Genomic DNA, 17,714 nt, shown 5'->3' with positions numbered 1-17,714 from the left:
GCGGAATAATAAAACGCGCCCTCTGCCGGACGCGGAAAGCCGAGCCGAACGCGCCTCCGCTAGCCAATCGGAGCGCAGCGTCGGAGTGACGCACTCCCGTCCCACGCACTTGAACTTGACTCGTACTTTGGCTGCGTTGTGGCACGGTGTGTTGTGAGTGCGTTTGCACTCATTTCATGTTTCTTTCTCTCCAATTTTCCTATTAATTTGAGAAGAAGAGCTCATAAACAAAATAAATACACTTATATGTAAATGCGAAATGTAAATGTTTACAAGAGTGGTAAAAGCATGTCTATAAAAGTCAGGAGATTTGCAAACATTCCCCAGGCACCTCATGACTGTATCTCCATTTATTCATTAGGAAAACAGACGAGCACTCTTAAAAATAATGATTTTATACAGAAGGAAACCTTTTTGAAGTCTCTATAATGCAAAGAATATCGTATAAATATCAAATGCTGTAGTTTCAAAGAACACAAGTGAGCTCTGTTAATGGGTTAATCTATAATGTATCCTCAATAACATTTCACATACACACAACACACATACAAGCAGGGTTCAAATATAATTTATGAAGTGAATTATCAAAACCTTTTAATATTTAAACGTATAAGTTGATTACAGTACTGAAGGTTTAACACTTTACAGAAACAGCCGTGATCTTGGATTTGCACATTAGGCAGATTAGACGTATTTTATTCGCACCAGGCTCGCACCAGAAACCCAGTCCAAGATTATAAAGTATTTACACGGATTAACAGATTAGATCAGTGCATAATCCGTGTCTGGCAACCGTTTTAAAAAAGAACATCTGAGATAAACAAAACAAATCAAATAGGACACAACTATACAAAAAACAGCGAGACATGCTGGGCAAATCCTGGATGCAAAATAAACCTTCCGAGTCTCGAAACATTCAGTTTGTTTGGCACTGAGTTCGACATACTTTTTCCTTCAAAACATAAATACTGTTGACAGGCATGTGAGACGCATCCAATGACTTTCTGAATTTACAATTTCCACCGATACGACACGCAAAGCACACGCAAGAACCTTCTGACATACATTTCTTTCCGACAACCATACAGAATGTTTTCTGTTTAATGCAAGATAAACACAAACAACCAAATCAGTGACATACCGCCCATAACAAAAGAAATAGATTTTATCCTTCAGTTTTTTATCTATGTTGCGGTTAAAATGTGACGCTACAGCAAACAAAGCTGATGCTCCAGAGATTTTTAAAATGTAGATCTTAACTTGCAATAAATTCAGAACGTTTCTTTAAAATGAAACTGCATTCTGAAAAACAGCCTTTCATCCCGACATTCAAATTGAAAACATCCAGTATCCCAGGTTATGAGTAAATAAATATAAAGTCTCCAGGAAGACATGATTGCATCAAAAGAACCTCGTCGGGTGCGAGATAAAATCAATCTTTACAAAAAGCAAAGCGAAAGAATCCCAGAGTGTTTGATGAAATTTCATTCCGATGATGCACACCATCAGGCCTTGAAATGTTTAAAGTTCAGCACAAGGCCTCACTCTCAGAAGTCACTTCATGGAACATGGCATTGTGGGATATAATATCCCTATTGTTAAGGAAGCAAGCTGGTGTTAGGAGGGTCCAAGTGGGCGCATGGTAAGACCCTCATCAACGTCTTGGAGCTTCTCAGTCATTGAACTGGTGGAGAAAGACCCTCGGAGGTCCAGATTTACGCAGAATAACCCTGGAAGGAGTTGACGCTGATACTGATCCAATCGCAACATGGCATCTAACACAGATGAGCTGCCCCCACTGATCCAACCCGGGAGCAGGCTGGCCGCGCTGAAGCTGGCCGGGACGGACTGGGAATGTTTAAATTCCAGCTGATAGGAAAAGCTGTAATGGGCAGAATACAAATATTGTTTAAATTCTTCAAACCGTCATGTGTTTTTAGAATATCAAGTGAAAGTTTATTTTTGAAATATGCACAACAGCAGTGCTGTTTTCGTTTAATGGTACTTAGGAATAGTTTCGAGAAAAACATGCTGTCTCCTAGTGGGTGAGAGATCTATGCATGTGTGTGTGTGTGTGTGTGCGCACACATGAGTGTTTTCTCACCGTGCAGACACCTGCTGCGACATGCTCCTTCCTGCATGAGTTACTAAACTTTGCAGCAGTTTCACTGTTTGCTCTTTTATCCAGCCCACATCCTCTTGAATATCTGGCAACCACTCCAACAGTCTGAGAAAAAGAGAGAAATATATATAATATATATCAATTTATTCATTGTTCAGTTTCACGATTTCACAGCCTGATGAACAAAAGTGAAAGTTTGAAACTTTCTAATGCTTGATTGATTATGTAACCCACATAACGTATGGGAGACAAACTTTTATACGTACATAAGTATGTGTATTTGTGCATAAAATGTCACCTCTTACACTATAAAACTATAGACTCCATGTCATTTTGCTCACCGTATGTTTTTGTTGCCTTTATTTTTATCTGCCAATATCTTATATTATAGATTTGGCACATGCCATGTGTTCATCTGCCCCCTTCATGTATTTGATACTTTATGAACACTGGTATTTGTCAGAATTACCTGATACTCATCGACACGGCTGATTCTAGAGGAAGTGTGTAGGGAAACAAGATGGCCGACGCCATCCTGACGGGCAACAGGTTGCTTAGTGACTGCGACAGGCTCCGCCTTTCTTTACACGCCTCGAGCAGTGCTGATGAAAGACAACAGATTTATTACACATTTTGTTTATTTTGTTTAGAATATAGGTTGCTCTTAAAAAGTTTCAATAAAATCATGGTTTTATCATAGCATAGGTAAAAAACATGGCAATACCATGAATCTTTCTGATACTGTGTGAAACTATAGTATTACCACGGTGTCAGAATGAATTCTTATACTTTAAATGAACTATAATCACGATTCTGTTATCTATCAGCACCTTGATGTACTCGAGGAGGCAGATGTTCAAAGATGTGTTCCTCGATCCTCGCGAGATCATTGGCCTCTGTTTCTCTCTCACATCTTCTCTGTGACTCTTCATTATGACCTTCATCATCCTCATTGTCACCCTCAGCACCACCACCAGCGATGGCAAGCATCCGGTGTGGGCCGCGATATTGTAACAAGCCTAGAAAACAAACACACACACATGATGAAAAAAGATCTATCTACTTGTGCACACACTGAACATGCAACACAGCATCATTTGTGCATATTTGCAATACAGATATTGTGACCATCGGAGATGTGAGGGATGTGAGCGATTCAAATAAAATCAAACACAACTTCTAAAGATTTAAGCAGAACACTATGGAGGACCAAACATGGAATAATTTAAAATAATAAAAACTAATAACAGCAAAGAAATTAAATTACATTTAGTCCTGATTTGGTATCACCTGTTTTCTATTAATAATTATTTGTGGCTTTATTCTCAACTTAATTTGTTATTCTTTTATTATTATTAAAATGTATATATATATATATATATATATATATATATATATACATATATCCTGTGTTGGTTGCAACTAATTACCAAGTACTTTAATTACTTTTCCCTTGAAAAAGTAAAGTAAGGGTATTTCTCTGTAATTTAATTACAGTTACTTCTGATGCAATTTAACTAAATACTTTGTGTAATACATGTGTAATTACATCCATACTTTAATGTATAATTCTCACATTTGTAATACTTTGGTCATTTAATAATTCTACTTTATGTAGTTTTATATGATTTATTTGAATGAATTAAAAGAGACTATTGCACATGTAATTCGTAACTAGTAATGAATTACTTTTTCAGATTACTTGCCCAACACTGCTCATTACCCATCACTGCATAGCCAAAAAGATTTTTGGGTACCAATGCAAGTGTTGGCCACTAGATGTCACTCAAACACAAATCTCATTTCACTTCCACCAGAAATAAAAACCAATCTTCACTAACACAGCTGTGAGGCTTGTAGATAATAAACTGTATACCATTCACAGTTCATGATATCAGCGGCACCTGCTCATATTCAGAAGTAAACGAAGCGTTTGGTTTGGTGAAATATGCGGATGTATAAAATAACTCCAGAGTGAAATCTGGAGATAAACTCACCATTAGTCTTGAGAAAGTGTAAAGCATCTCTATATCCCTGCTTGCACATATTCTTCATGGCCTGAGGAAGAGGAAAATGCTGACGTGAGCAAGAGGCATAAATGTGATTCTGTTGACAGCCGGTGTATTTTAGGCTAACTGGGAAAATTCAATAGACAGAAAGTGTACATAAATGTGTGTGTGTTTGTACCAGAGGGTCAGGTGGGAAGAGAGCTCTGGTGACTCTGTACAGGTTGGCTAGCGTGAACTGAATGGAGGTGTTTGTGAATCTGAGCTCGTGCAGATTGGTGGAGCTGATGTCTCGTGGGCAGATGTCACTTTCTCCAGAGAACGGAGACACCGTGATGGTGTTTTTCAGTTCGTACTGCGGTAAATTATCACTGATGCCCCCGTCCACATACCGCTGAAATAGAGAGAGAGACATCTTTGACACAAACTATGAACATAACATTAAATATAGATCAGAAATCCAAGTCAATGTTTTACCGAGATGCCACAACACTATAAAAAGAACAGTGAGCTACGGCAGTCACACGCACACAGGCATCATTTGGGATGCTTGTTTGGAACACAAACTGCCAACGCAGATATGCAAACATACAGTAATCCCTGCCAACATACACACACACACACACACACACTGACTCATTCACTCGCTTGCTCGGGCGCAGAGGGAGCTGCAAGAGTCGCCCACTTGGACGACCTGCTGTGCCACGTGCCAGCTGTGTCAACACTGGCTTATGGACACCCGCTCAGTACTACTGATCTGAGATCAGGTCCTCGCCGAATAAGAGCAAACACACACGAAAGCAATATCCTGAATTGCTTCCATTTAATGAGTCATTTGTTATATATCAGAAAGATTATTTTGGTGCGGCTGTTTAACAAGGGAGTCAGATGGAGACGGAGAGAGAGTGGATTATTCTGATGTCTGGACGTTTAGGGCACAGTAACACACAAACACAAACAAACATACTGTAAATGAAAAGTTAAAGTGTATAAGACTGAATTCCATGAGATGTACAGGTTGAATATTACATCATGACTCGAAAAAAAGAGCAATTAAAGATCAACATGTCCAAAATTATCAATGAAGAATGCAAACACATTCCAATAAAAAAAATTACAAATGTAAGATTTCCATTGTAACGTTATTATTTTTATTCACTACATTTAATTGACTTTTTAAACTACATTTAATAATATATTTATTGAAATTAAATAAAAATAGCTATTGCTTGATATAACTTTATAGTTATGAAGAGTTTGGTTCCAAAATGAGATAACTCCATTATGAAAAAAATTCTATCATGTTTTTATAGGTGCTAGTGTGTTAGTTAGCTGTATTTTTTTAGTTATTATATCTTAAATCAAAACAAACCAACTGCACTTTGATTGATATTAATTGGAATGTACAATAACAAACATGATTTGTGAATCGAGGTACAGCAATTTGAATTGATAAGCATTCGAGGAGATAAACGGACAAAAATCTTCATAGTACTAAACGTGCTTCATTTTCTTCCATGCGACATATCATTTCTTTAGATTTTAGGGTGAAATGTGACCTGGACAAACACACTTACATACAAAACCACAAACAACAACACAGGAATACATTAGTACCAGACAAAGGTCAATAAACTAGCAAAGACTACAAAACCGATTAGAGGCAGAACCTGAGAGATTTATATTGATCAAAATACAAATTAATTGTTTTTCTTTCTTCTTTTATCATTTATTTATCCACATGTCTTTCCTGTATGTCTGTCTTTCTTCTGCAGACCACAAATGAAGATATTTTCAAGAATGTTCAAACAACATTAAAGCAAAGATATTAATATTAACAAAGCACTGCTAGTACAATGAATTGGTAGGGATGCAACGCTCAAGCGAAGGAAGTCCCGCCTTCCAGTGAAGCGAGCCAATCCTCAATCAATCGTTGATCTCACAAAAGGTGAGTTTTAGCGCAAATTAAGCGTTGCAAACCCTAAGTTATGGTACAGTTCATCGGAAATATGCTGTTTGATTGTTAACGGATAAAAATATCTGCCCAACATAGGACTGTGGACTTGCTATTAACTGCCCGAATGCGTTGCAAACATGGCCGCCGAGTGGCCCGACTTCCGTAAACGGACTTTATTTAAACACCATTGACTTCAATTGTTCGAACACAAAACACATTTCTCAAAATATCTTCTTTTGTGTTCCACAGAAGAAAGAGTTATATTCAGGTTTTGAAGTCAACAAAAACTCTTATCACATAGCTCAGATCGAAATGAATTATGGGTAAATAAATACAATAGCTGATTGGACACTCACCACACCCTGCAGGGTTGGAGGAATCAGGCCACAGTACACGGGAATGTAAGTGCTGCATATACACGCCTGTGCTCACAGACACACACAAAAAACACACAAATGATTAAAAAATCTGATGTATCCTGAATCTAAACAATATCAAATCTATGTCACACACCTGCACCAGTTCTTCATTACTGCTAAAGTGTGTCACCAGCACATTCTCTCCATCAGTGACCCGAGTCAGAGAGATGCCCAGACGCCCGTTGGCAATTTTGTGAGCGTCGGCTGGCAGCGCCTGATGCATCATGACCCGCAGGATCTTAACCAGGTTGAAGGAAGGGTGCATGGGCCCCAGGAAGCGCTTTTGGGCTTCTTTAGCCATATCTATGAAGTTGGCACCCACCTCTCCTGTCACACGAACAGAGAGACAGCAGGCAATGTTGAAACATAGACAATAAGCAACAGGTGAATGTTATGTGATGGTACACGAGCGGTGTGATCTTTGACACACAATTTCTAAGTATAGATCAACAGAAATGTGTGCTGGCAGCAGATTAAACTGTTATTAAATACCCCTATGGTAAAAAGCACAGCAGTATCACGGTACAGCAATGATGTCAGAGGTAATATCATGGGTGTTTCATGTGTCATGCTAATAAATGGTTACGATATGATCATATTTGTTTTAAGGTTCTACTCATGCCTGTACCAGGGTACAAGAGGACACCTAAAGTACATAGAAAATACCATTTATTACCATGGTGCATGTTTACCCCCGCACTACAACTGTTGAATACAGTTTTACTATAGTAAACCTGAAGTAATGTTTATTTTGGAGGTTTTGTATTAGTTTAAATACAATTACCACGGTTAAACTATGCTTTCCGTACCATGGTACATTTGGGGCAGTCTACTATGTTTTCAATACAGTAACTATAGTTTAAACGTATTAAAACCATGGTTAATTTATTATTATGATAAATTATTAATAATTATTATGCTATTTGCAGATATACTAAATATTTTTCAATATGTCAAAGATTACTTTTTAATCACAGTGACACTAGTCTAGGAAACATTGTATAACTAAAGTACAATGTTTGTTTGTGAATATTACTACTAAAACAAGTTTTATTGATATTTTATTCGCATTTGTATTAATGTAAAGCCTAAAAAACATGATTATTAAGACTTTTTGAGTTTACCCAGACATGCCCCGCCGACAAGTGCAGAGGCCGTGAGCGCGCCTGCGGACGCGCCGTAAACGTGACGCGCGTTCTCCACCAGGAACGGCGCTTGTTCCTGTAGACAGCTCGCGACTCCAATGTGATAAATCCCGAGAAAACCACATCCGGCGAAAGAAATGTTCCACGGAGAGTCGAGAGGAAACATGCTGAACGATTCTTAATGGCAATCTTTGTTAAAATCCTCCCGCGTTTGACACATCGATGTTTCAGATACACCACCACAATATTAACGTATTTAACTGAAACTGACTATTTCTTTTAATGTCCTGAACTCGACATCTATCGTGTTAATATAACTTTGTGTAAAGTCACCGGCGAGTTAGTTTTGTTGACTTCGGCACCGGTTGTTATGCAAGTGCGAGGGGAGGGGCGTGGTGATGTGTTGGAGTGTTGTCGTCGGTGTTAGCCAATCAGACGCTGCGAGCGTAGACCCCGCCCCTCCCCCTTGAGCTGTCATTTGAAATGTTTCCACGAACGTGCGCTGTCACGCGCCCTTGTGTTCTATATAAAAATGTCGATTTATTTGTTGATTTTAAACTCGCCAATTTTATTAATTTATTTAATATACAAATATATTTGGCTTTTATTGTATTTTAGATTTGAATATTTTTTCTTAAATCAGTGTCAATATAACGTCAATAAACGTGACGTAAAAAGGACTGTCGACCCATCCTCTGTATGTTGTTTTTCCCTCTGAATTGTGTTTTCCACCTTTGTACAGTGTTTTACAACATCTCACCAGGGTTCCTCCCAATTGACACTGTTGTAAAAATATGTCCCCCCGGGGGCTTTGCGAGGACAGAATACCCTGTAGAAATGTTTTGATCGCTCTCCTAACTTTAGAAAAGTTTTGTCATCCCTAGAAAGCCCCTTTGTGTGTTTATTAGTGGAACACGGGAAGTGTTCTCACAGTTTGCTCTGGGATGTTTGAAAGTTCACTTTCGACAAAGCTGAAACTAGAGAAAATAATGTGTTTATCCAGTCCGGGAGGTGGAACCACCACAGTTCCACAAATTAAAATTCTGGGGAACTCTCCAACAATTCTTCTCAGGGATAGCAATAGAACATACAGTAATTTGTGATGGTGGGATTGAAACACACTTGTTATGCTTTTATGGGATTTAGTGATTTGCCAAATAATAATCAAAGATACCGATCCTAAAAATAAATACCAAATGCACACAGATGGAACAAATAAATGCATTTACAAACAGTGACATTTACAAATCTCACAGATGTGTTCTGTATAAATTGATTTTATTATTAATATTATTATTACTGTTGTTGTTGTAATGGTTTTTATAAGTGGTCAACTTGTAGAAAGACATTAATAGTCTGTTACTGTTTGTATTGTGTAAGTTGAAGACACAACATGTTGATGAACGATTTAAATGTAACATTATGATTTATATTAATACAAAGTGTATTGTAACTGGTCACTTTTTGTTTTGCTTTAACCTTCATTACAATAAGTCACGTCCATATGACATCATTTTAAAATAACAGCCGTATATGTTGAAAGCAAGATGCGAATTAAACAATCTTTTTTTGAAATCTTTGATATGCAAATACTTTTAGAACACGATGAAAGAGACCTTTCTGTTCCTTAGCTGTTTCTTAAAACATATGTTGTGAAATAACAACTGCAAAACTGAATCCTTTGGCCCACATTTAGACCGCAAGTGCTTTTAATAAACAGCATCTCAAGGAACTCCAAAATATACTTTTGTGGGGTCAATCATGGGCCATTTCCTCTAAACACTGATGTTTAAAAAGAATCAGTTTGTTAGTTGACATGAAGTCTTTTTTTATTTCACCTCTCACTTATACAGCATAACTGTCGGAAAAAAACAATACAAAATATTGTATTGTTATGATATCAGACCGACCCAGTTCATACATTTCTCATGTTTCAAAATAAAATTCTTTGGCTGCTCGGATGTTTATCTCATGCACTATTCTTGTCTTGAACAGAAAATGTATCATGGATTCTTTGCCTCTGGTCTCATAGGGAAAATCCAATGGCACACTTCAGCAGGTGCTCGAATGGAACATGTTCAGACACGCTTATAATCAAACACAGCAACACCAAGAGAAACACTTCATTCTCTCTTGTATAATCACACCAACACATTCAAGCAAACAAATCTGGACTTTACATCCACATTTACAAATGTACAAATCTGGATTTTACAGAAAAAAATGTTTATTTTAAAACACGAGTACAAAGATGCCCTTTCTATTCTATTCTATTCTATTCTTTTCTATTCTATTCTATTGGGTTCATGTGAGAGAGCTCTTTTAGTGTTCGCTGTCTCTTTAAGAGATTCCGTCCCTCCTTTTGCTCAAAGTTCCAAAACTAAATATTTTAAAAGACAAGTGCAAAGATGCCCTTTCTATTCTATTCTATTCTTTTCTATTCTATTCTATTCTATTCTATTCTATTCTATTGGGTGCATGTGAGAGAGTTCTTTTTAGTGGTCGCTGTCTCTTTAAGAGATTCCGTCCCTCCTTTTGCTCAAAGTTCCAAAACTAAATATTTTAAAAGACAAGTGCAAAGATGCCCTTTCTTTTCTATTCTATTCTATTCTGTTGAGAGATTTCTTTTTAGTGGTCGCTGTCTCTTTAAGAGATTCCGTCCCGCCTTTTGCTCAAAGTTCCCGAAACATGTGCGCGCAACACGGAAGTTAACCCATGATATTTCACATGTGTAAACACTTCGTAGAAGTTTGTTTTTAGTTTTCTTCATGTTCATTTTATTGTATTGTTTTAAGGTTGCAGGGGCGTCAAGAAGCGCGTGCTTGCTATACAGCAGTTGTGTAAGTGTTTGCGAGAGTTATGAGAGTTTAGCTGTCACATATTTTTTCTGTTACTAGTTTACATGAGTTAAACTTGCTTTATTTATGTACACGTACGAATTCGTAAATGAATGAAGTTTGGTGCCCTACAAAATCACAAAGTAACTTAGTTATAAGAGCTACGGAACCTACAGTGATTCTTCATTTGTTGGATCCACAATGTGACCTACACAAATGAATATAACGTTTCTTAAACTATTGAAAGGACATCTCTGTATGTGTTCTATGGTTTTACTGTAGTTACAAGAACAACTGTAATGATAGCACATTATATCTGGAGAGAAGGTTATATATTGCCAGGCATCATATGACGTCATATGGTATGCTGTATAATGGTTGATATATTGATGTAGATGGTGAATTTTACTGTTGACTTCCAGATTTGAAGTATTTTTCAATTAACACCTTTCTCTCTCTGTGAATGATGTTTTTTCACTTCTGTAGAGGGACATGTCTGGACATGGATGCCGGGTCTACAGATATGATCCCACCAAAGACATGGAAAGATGAGGATGAAGACGTCAGCTTCAGCACTCGTGCTAGCGGGTGCTGTTTGTAGGAGGAGCTGAAGGACTCAACAGAGAATAGATGGAGAGACTGAATGAACAGGTTGAGGAGAGGGGATGGACCATCACAGATGATGGAGAAAGAGAGGAGGAAAGAGGAGCGATGACACGACCACGGACGGATAGAGGTATGTATTTATGGTATGTCTTTTTTTTTGGGAATTCATTCTTGGTTATTGTCGTTGTGCTGATACACACCAAACACGTCTGTGCAACGTGCAGAAAACATCTTTCATACATTTGTAATAATATACTTGAAGAACGAGTTGAATGTCAATTTTCCAAAATTGGAGCCCTGCTTTTTTGGCCACTGCTTTTGGCTGAACAAACTGTTCAGTTTTCTATTAATTCAAACTATTAAATTAATTATATAAATGAAGTCAATTCTAAACAGAAACCACTATCAAGTGGCATGATTTTGAAAATTTAATCAATGGAATGATTTTGTGTCCGTCTAGATGAAAGAGAGCCGACGACTGGTGCAGAAGTGGAAAGGGTTCATTCACACACCTCACCGGATTTCTGTCTGAACTCAACCAGAGTTGAGCAGATGAACGTTTTTGAAACTCCGATGTTGAGATCGGCAATCGGAGCAGATAACAAAGACCCTCCCTCTCTCTCCTCGGGACTGACGGACACCTGGGCTCCGTCCATCTCAGACTGCGCACCCCCTTCTACCTCTCCTGCTGTCTCGCTCCTCAGCATGTCGTCTTCTTCCTCTTCTCTGCCCTCTCTCTCTCCTCCTCTTCCTCCGTCGGTGGAGCTGGACGGCGGGCTGGTGGAGGGCCGGCTGGTGCTGGATGTGTATCGGGGCGGAGCAGGAGTTCTGCCGGTGTTATGGGAGTGCGTTCCGGAGCGGATGAGAGACCTGCAGTACCTCAGACTGGGCTCAGAGCACAAGGGGGCGCTAGACAGAGCGCTCGAAGTACTGCCCCGACTCAAACACCTGCGCTCACTGGCTATCAGAGGTACACACTCGATCTCTCTTCTTTTAATGTGTTTATCTTCCTCTTACACGATTCTGTCTCCAACTCAAGGAAACTGCTTCCACGACACCTCTGGTGACCCTCTACCCGGTCTCGTCACCTCTCTCCCTCCCTCTCTCTCCTCTTTCCTCGTTCATCTGGATCTCTCATTCAACCGGCTCTCGTCTCTTCCTACCTGCATTCTCTCCCTATCTCACCTTCATGAGCTCTTGCTGTGTCACAATGAGCTGTCGGCTCTACCCGAGGGTCTGGATTCGCTGGTGTCCCTTCAGAGGTTGAACCTGATGGGGAACAGGTTGGTGGATCTGCCCCGGGTGGTGGCCCTCCTCCGCGCGATGGAGAAACTGGACGTGTCCTTTAACTTGCTGGAGGGTCTTCCAGATGAACTGGGACAACTGGAGAACTTACACACGCTGGAGCTGTCCAATAACAGACTCAGGGTGCTACCAGAGAGTTTGGGTAAGGCCGGGACACAGCAACGTTTAGATGCAGACTTTTTGAACTGGTTTAACATTTATTTTCAATGTTATAACTTTGTATGAATAAACAGATTGTAAAATCTGTTATGTCATGTAGTTTGCTCTCTCTCTCTCTCTCTCTCTCTCTCTCAGGTTCTCTTCATTCTCTGAGGCATCTAGGAATTCAGAGTAATGATTTAAGAAGTGTTCCAGAAAGTTTGCGTTCCCTCCCGCTACTTAAACTGGATGTGCGGAACAACCCGCTGGGTCGCCCCCCGACCCCACCGCCCCTCGCCCCTGTGACACCAGGTCAAAGAGCCTTAATACTATCATAGTCCAGTAGTCTTTTAATGATAACTTTTTTTTAATGTGAGAAGCTTTTCAAAATACTCTTGATGGTTTTTTTTTGGATTTCTGTACATTTATCGATTATCAGTGAAGAGAAATTCCATTTAAATCCATTGTTTGTGTTTTACAGTTTCGGAGGATTTGGAGATTCCCGAGCTCCACCTTAAATATGATCAACACAGGTGACCTGAGTTCACTTTCGTTTAAAGGAAACGTCACCCAAACCAATTCTTTCATAATTTACTCATCCCCTGAAAATGTTGTGATCAGATATGGAACACTCTGAAAAACACAAACATCCCTCATTAAAATAATCAAAATGATTATAGAGTTAATACATATATTCTGGAGCAAAATGATAAGCCAATATTTTTTTTAAGCTTTATCAATTGGTAAATCATGACATGTATCTGTAAATAAAAATCAGACAAAACCATATTTATTATGCACTGCACAATGTGTCATGAGACAACCATATTACTATCCAAAATATTTTTTAAACCGTGTTTTGCGTACTTTTTCATGGTAGTATACAGTATACATTGTGTGGTATGCTCGTATTCCATCAGCCAATCTCTTTTCTCCCCTCCTACAGGTTTTCATTATCACCTTCTGGTTGCCATGTGTTTCTTCCCGGAGGGGCGGAGCTCTTGTTTCCGCGCAGATGCACAAGCACAGTCACACAGCTCGAGTGGGCGGAGAGGAGACCGGACCGGAAGTGGGTGTGGCTCGGGGAGCATGATGTCCTGTTGAGCCACCCGCTAGAGCTCCGCCCACATGGAGCCTCGTTTGAGAAGGTGAGACACATTTGAGACTTTTAGTTTGTATAATGTTTGTATGATAAAATGATGACTTTTGCTCACTTCGTAGCCGGTAGAGGTGTGCATACCCTATCGTAAAAGACGCAAAGGAGATGTGGAGGTGCGCAGGTTTGACGGACAGTCTTGGACGGCGCTTCAAACCCAGACTAGGAGAGGCAGTGAGAGACACAGCTGCCGGCCGGGAGGTCGCCCAGCACGGGTGAGCACATGATTAAATCTACAATGATCTGACCATTAACATTTGTTTATCTGTATTTAATACTCAATTTTGTGTGTGTAGTTAGCCTGCTGCAGTGTTACTCAGTTCTCATGGTTTGTAGTCGTCTCTCGTCCTTTCCTGGACGTTTGCTCGGTGTCTCAGTGGGGGCGATGCTGGTGTCACAATTCAACCCGGGAATCAAACTTACCTTCCCTCCGGAGTGCACAGCAGAGACACATACTGTTACACTACAGGTCTGTAATAAATGAAATAGCACATCCTTTCATTACAAATGTATGATTGACCAATCTGATTATTGTATTGCTTTTTATTTTTTGAGCATGAAATGTACAAATGTAAACATAATAAATTCACAGAAATATAACAGTAGTTCAGTCATCTTTATGTTATTACTGATAACAAACTTAATGGAAGATGTGATCCAATTTTAAGGTCCTGCAGGTGTCGCTCTCTGAGGTACAAGATCTGTCCGGAGACCCTCTGGCAAGTGCCAGTCCACTGCTCTGCCTCTCTCAAACTCCCAGCATGCACTTCCTTCAGCCAATCACAGTACAGATTCCTCTTCCACCTGGAGTCACTGGTACAACATCATACAGACGAAGTGCAAACTGACCCAAGCTAACTCAACAAATCATAAGCTTATTAGAGTCTTATTTAAGAGATTTAAACGCAGACATCAGAGCTTTCATTATTTGAGTTCAACAAATGAAGAATGTGTGCCGTGTGCTTTCATACAGTGGACAATGTTTGTAGTCAGGTCTACAAATGTCTAAATGTTATTGCATTTGATCAAATATCAACACAAGTGACACTTGCAAGAAAATCCTATTTTACTATTTCTTAATAAATAAATGTGATTCTGTAAAATACACATTGTGCTGTTTGATTTGTTGATATTGAACAACGGACTATGTGTCATACATGCATATTTCAGGTTTGTGTGTGTGTTTAGGACACATGGTGGACACGTGCCGTCTGCACCTGATGCACGGTGACCCCGCTGCTCACACCTGGACTGACATCACTTCACAGGTGTCCCTCCAATTCACGCACATCTACGCCATCTTCTCCATCACACACTTTTCATGGTGAGAGTCTGCACACACACACACACAGGCAAACACACAAGTCTGTTCAATGTGTTATACGTGTGTGTTTAGGTACTGGCTGTGGTACACCACTAACAGATGTGTAAGCGGGGTTGTCAGGAAGATGTATCACCGGTTGAAACAGTTCCGGGTTCGATTCCTGGTGCTACAGAGGAAAACAGACCCAGCTCAGGTTCTGCTCCAGTGTCTGCCATCTGACAAGGTGTGTGTTTGCGTCTGTGTGTAGGTTAAAGGTGAAGTGTGTGATTTCTGACATTTGTGTGTGTGTGTGTGTGTAGGCTGAAGGCAGGTTGGTGTCTCTCTCTGAGCAATATGAAGGTCCTCAGCCATCAGAGCTGTGTATCCTGCTGGAGGGAGAGCAGTTCTTCGCTGGCTTTGAGAGGGGCATAAATGTCAACGCCGGTGAGCGCACACACAGGCACAAAGAGGCTACACATTATTCGCACAGCTGATGTTTTCAGCACAATGTGTTTTGACTGAATTCACTTGAATGATTGTGTTCTTAGATCGTCCCGACTGCAAAGACGGCCGACTTTCCTTCACATTTTACTCTCATCTGAAGAACATTAAAGAGGTTCACGTGTGCCCGGCCGCCCCACAGCAAGGCACCATCAGAGGGCAGGTGAAATGGGTCCAATGTTAAAAGTCAACTGAACTTTCTCCTGCAAAAAAGCTCATTAAAGACGTGCGTCGTACACAAAATTGAGTAATTTGTGTGTCTCTACAGGTCTCGTTTTACAGGGGTGAAGTGCCTGATGACCTTCCAGAGGAAGTGGCTTGTAAAAGGAAAGGTCACGATGAACAGTGGTTGGCCACACTTCCACTCCGACTTTCTGTAAGACGTCCTGGAGCACATTACAGCTCTAACCCTTGTGTGCTTCCTAGTGTTCTTACGTTTAACAATGAGAAAATCCCAGAATGCACTGAAAAACAGAACACACAGAATGTATTCAGTAGAAAGCGAGAGAGCTTAATTTTCACAACGGAGAATAAGAACTACATAAGCTTGAGATTAAGACTTCTTACTGGAAAATCTAAGAGCTATTGTGTTGTGTGTACACATACTCAGGGTGCAGACTGTGAAGGGAACATCTGTGGTGAGCTTAATCTTGGCGACCCTGAGAGTGGTTATCTCACTGAAACCAACCTGCTGTCCATCTCCTTACGCATCAACCAGGAGTGGCAGAACATCGGCATTAACCTGGGCATGAGCTACGACCAGCTGGAGAGAATCAGAAACCAGCACAGGTGGGAACAAAGTCGACCAGCAGATGGTGCTGTTTCAAATGTACAACAGGCTATAAATCATGTGGAACTGATGCCATGATGCTCAAGAGAGGTTACCAGCCACCTTATTTATGAGCATTCTTGAGAGTAAAGGTGTCTCTCCATATGAGTTATTGAACTGTTAGAAAAGATAAAAATGGAACCAGGTGAAAACCACAAATTCCAGATGAGTTTGGTAAATGACAGATGTGTTGTTGCAAAACTCACTCACAACCTCTGGAAAAGCTTTTCGAATTAGAGAGGTGTTACAGCGTGAACAGAGAGATGGTGGATGAGGAGAATGTTGAGTGTTTGTTTTAATCTCTTTCATGACACCAAAGCCATCTGGGACACTGCAGGACACACACGCATCCATGCACACATATTTACACACACACAAAGTGTGTACTTTTATTACAGAGAATTTATGAATTAAATCAAATTAATAATGTTGCAAACAGTAAAAATGTCATGTGAACATATTCCAGGCACAAAATGTATCCAGTTATTATGGTCTGTTTATAATTTATTTAGTTTTTTTTTATTTCAAGTGATATTTCGCATATGCCAGCATTTCATATTTTTCATTTTATAAACATCTACGTATATCGTTATAATCAAATGTATATACTGCATAACACTCTAAATGAAGCAGCAGTCAAAGTGTAAATGACCATTAAAATAATCATACAAATCACATAATGCCATATCCCTGTTTATCTCCTCTCAGGGACAACTTTGGTGCCCAGGTATCGGCGATGCTCTATTATTGGGCGAGAGGGCAGCAGGGGGCGGGACCTGGTGCAGTGCAGCGGCTAACGAAGGCCCTTGTAGACAGCGGTAGGCGGGACTTAGCGGAGGAAGTGGAGGACATAGTGACTCTCGGGAAAAGGAAGTATGAAGAATCACTTAAGAGAGTCGGACTGGAGGCTTCAACGCCAGTCAACCCGGAAACCAGCTGACATGAGATCGTGAGGAGAATTATGCATCTCTCACGTGGACCTGCGGTGTCCAACTTGTAGGGCAAAATCTACGGTGTGCCAAATGAGCCAAAAATATTATGTGTTTTAGTATTTAAACCTGAATCTGTCATGTTTCACCCCAATGTGAAAAGAATTCCCTGAGGAAAAGCCTGTTAGGAAGTTTTGCATTGTGACGTTTTGTCTTAATGACAATCCAATTAACACAAATCCAACTCATATTCAACACCTCCAGTTGTTTCTTTTGTATGTATATAGATATGCAGAATATTACTTCTTAAGTTATTTTTTTAGATTTTGGAGTGGAAAGCTTTTTTAAAGGTTTTGTGAGAACACTGTGAATCAAATTTAAATTATTAAAACATTGAAATATATAAATAAACAAATAATTTGTCTATGAATCTATTTATGTATAAGCAACGCGTTTTCTTA

At 39.7% G+C, this 17,714-nt stretch overlaps 2 protein-coding genes across 3 annotated transcripts; one reads left to right on the top strand and one right to left on the bottom strand.

Annotated features, from left to right (window-relative positions):
• Positions 1 to 552: 552 nt before the first annotated feature.
• pnpla2 (patatin-like phospholipase domain containing 2) lies at positions 553 to 8,038 on the bottom strand. Its single transcript, XM_056739550.1, has 9 exons — positions 7,629 to 8,038; positions 6,599 to 6,831; positions 6,442 to 6,507; positions 4,310 to 4,522; positions 4,120 to 4,180; positions 2,953 to 3,141; positions 2,592 to 2,724; positions 2,105 to 2,227; positions 553 to 1,882 (listed from the first exon to the last, which is right to left on the bottom strand). The coding sequence occupies exons 1-9, from the start codon at positions 7,813 to 7,815 to the stop codon at positions 1,618 to 1,620; spliced, it is 1,470 nt and encodes a 489-aa protein (XP_056595528.1). The 5' UTR covers positions 7,816 to 8,038; the 3' UTR covers positions 553 to 1,617.
• Positions 8,039 to 10,328: 2,290 nt separating this feature from the next.
• pidd1 (p53-induced death domain protein 1) lies at positions 10,329 to 17,687 on the top strand. 2 transcript variants are annotated; one of them, XM_056739519.1, is made up of 17 exons: positions 10,329 to 10,489; positions 10,973 to 11,222; positions 11,553 to 12,062; positions 12,132 to 12,539; positions 12,692 to 12,847; positions 13,017 to 13,068; positions 13,482 to 13,683; positions 13,764 to 13,906; positions 13,992 to 14,160; positions 14,360 to 14,507; positions 14,880 to 15,015; positions 15,088 to 15,238; positions 15,315 to 15,438; positions 15,543 to 15,658; positions 15,764 to 15,871; positions 16,106 to 16,284; positions 17,033 to 17,687. In XM_056739519.1, exons 2-17 carry the CDS (start codon positions 11,117 to 11,119, stop codon positions 17,262 to 17,264), a joined length of 2,940 nt encoding a protein of 979 aa, XP_056595497.1. In that variant the 5' UTR covers positions 10,329 to 10,489; positions 10,973 to 11,116; the 3' UTR covers positions 17,265 to 17,687. The 2 variants fall into 2 exon arrangements, with proteins under 2 accessions (XP_056595497.1, XP_056595496.1); XM_056739518.1 differs by having other exon boundaries at positions 15,764 to 16,284.
• Positions 17,688 to 17,714: the final 27 nt, after the last annotated feature.

This window comes from Triplophysa dalaica, chromosome 24 (genome assembly GCF_015846415.1).
Source record: "Triplophysa dalaica isolate WHDGS20190420 chromosome 24, ASM1584641v1, whole genome shotgun sequence".
Lineage (NCBI taxonomy): Eukaryota > Metazoa > Chordata > Actinopteri > Cypriniformes > Nemacheilidae > Triplophysa > Triplophysa dalaica.
The sequence above is the reverse complement of the archived record's forward strand: the minus strand, read 5'-3'. Positions and strand labels throughout refer to the sequence as shown.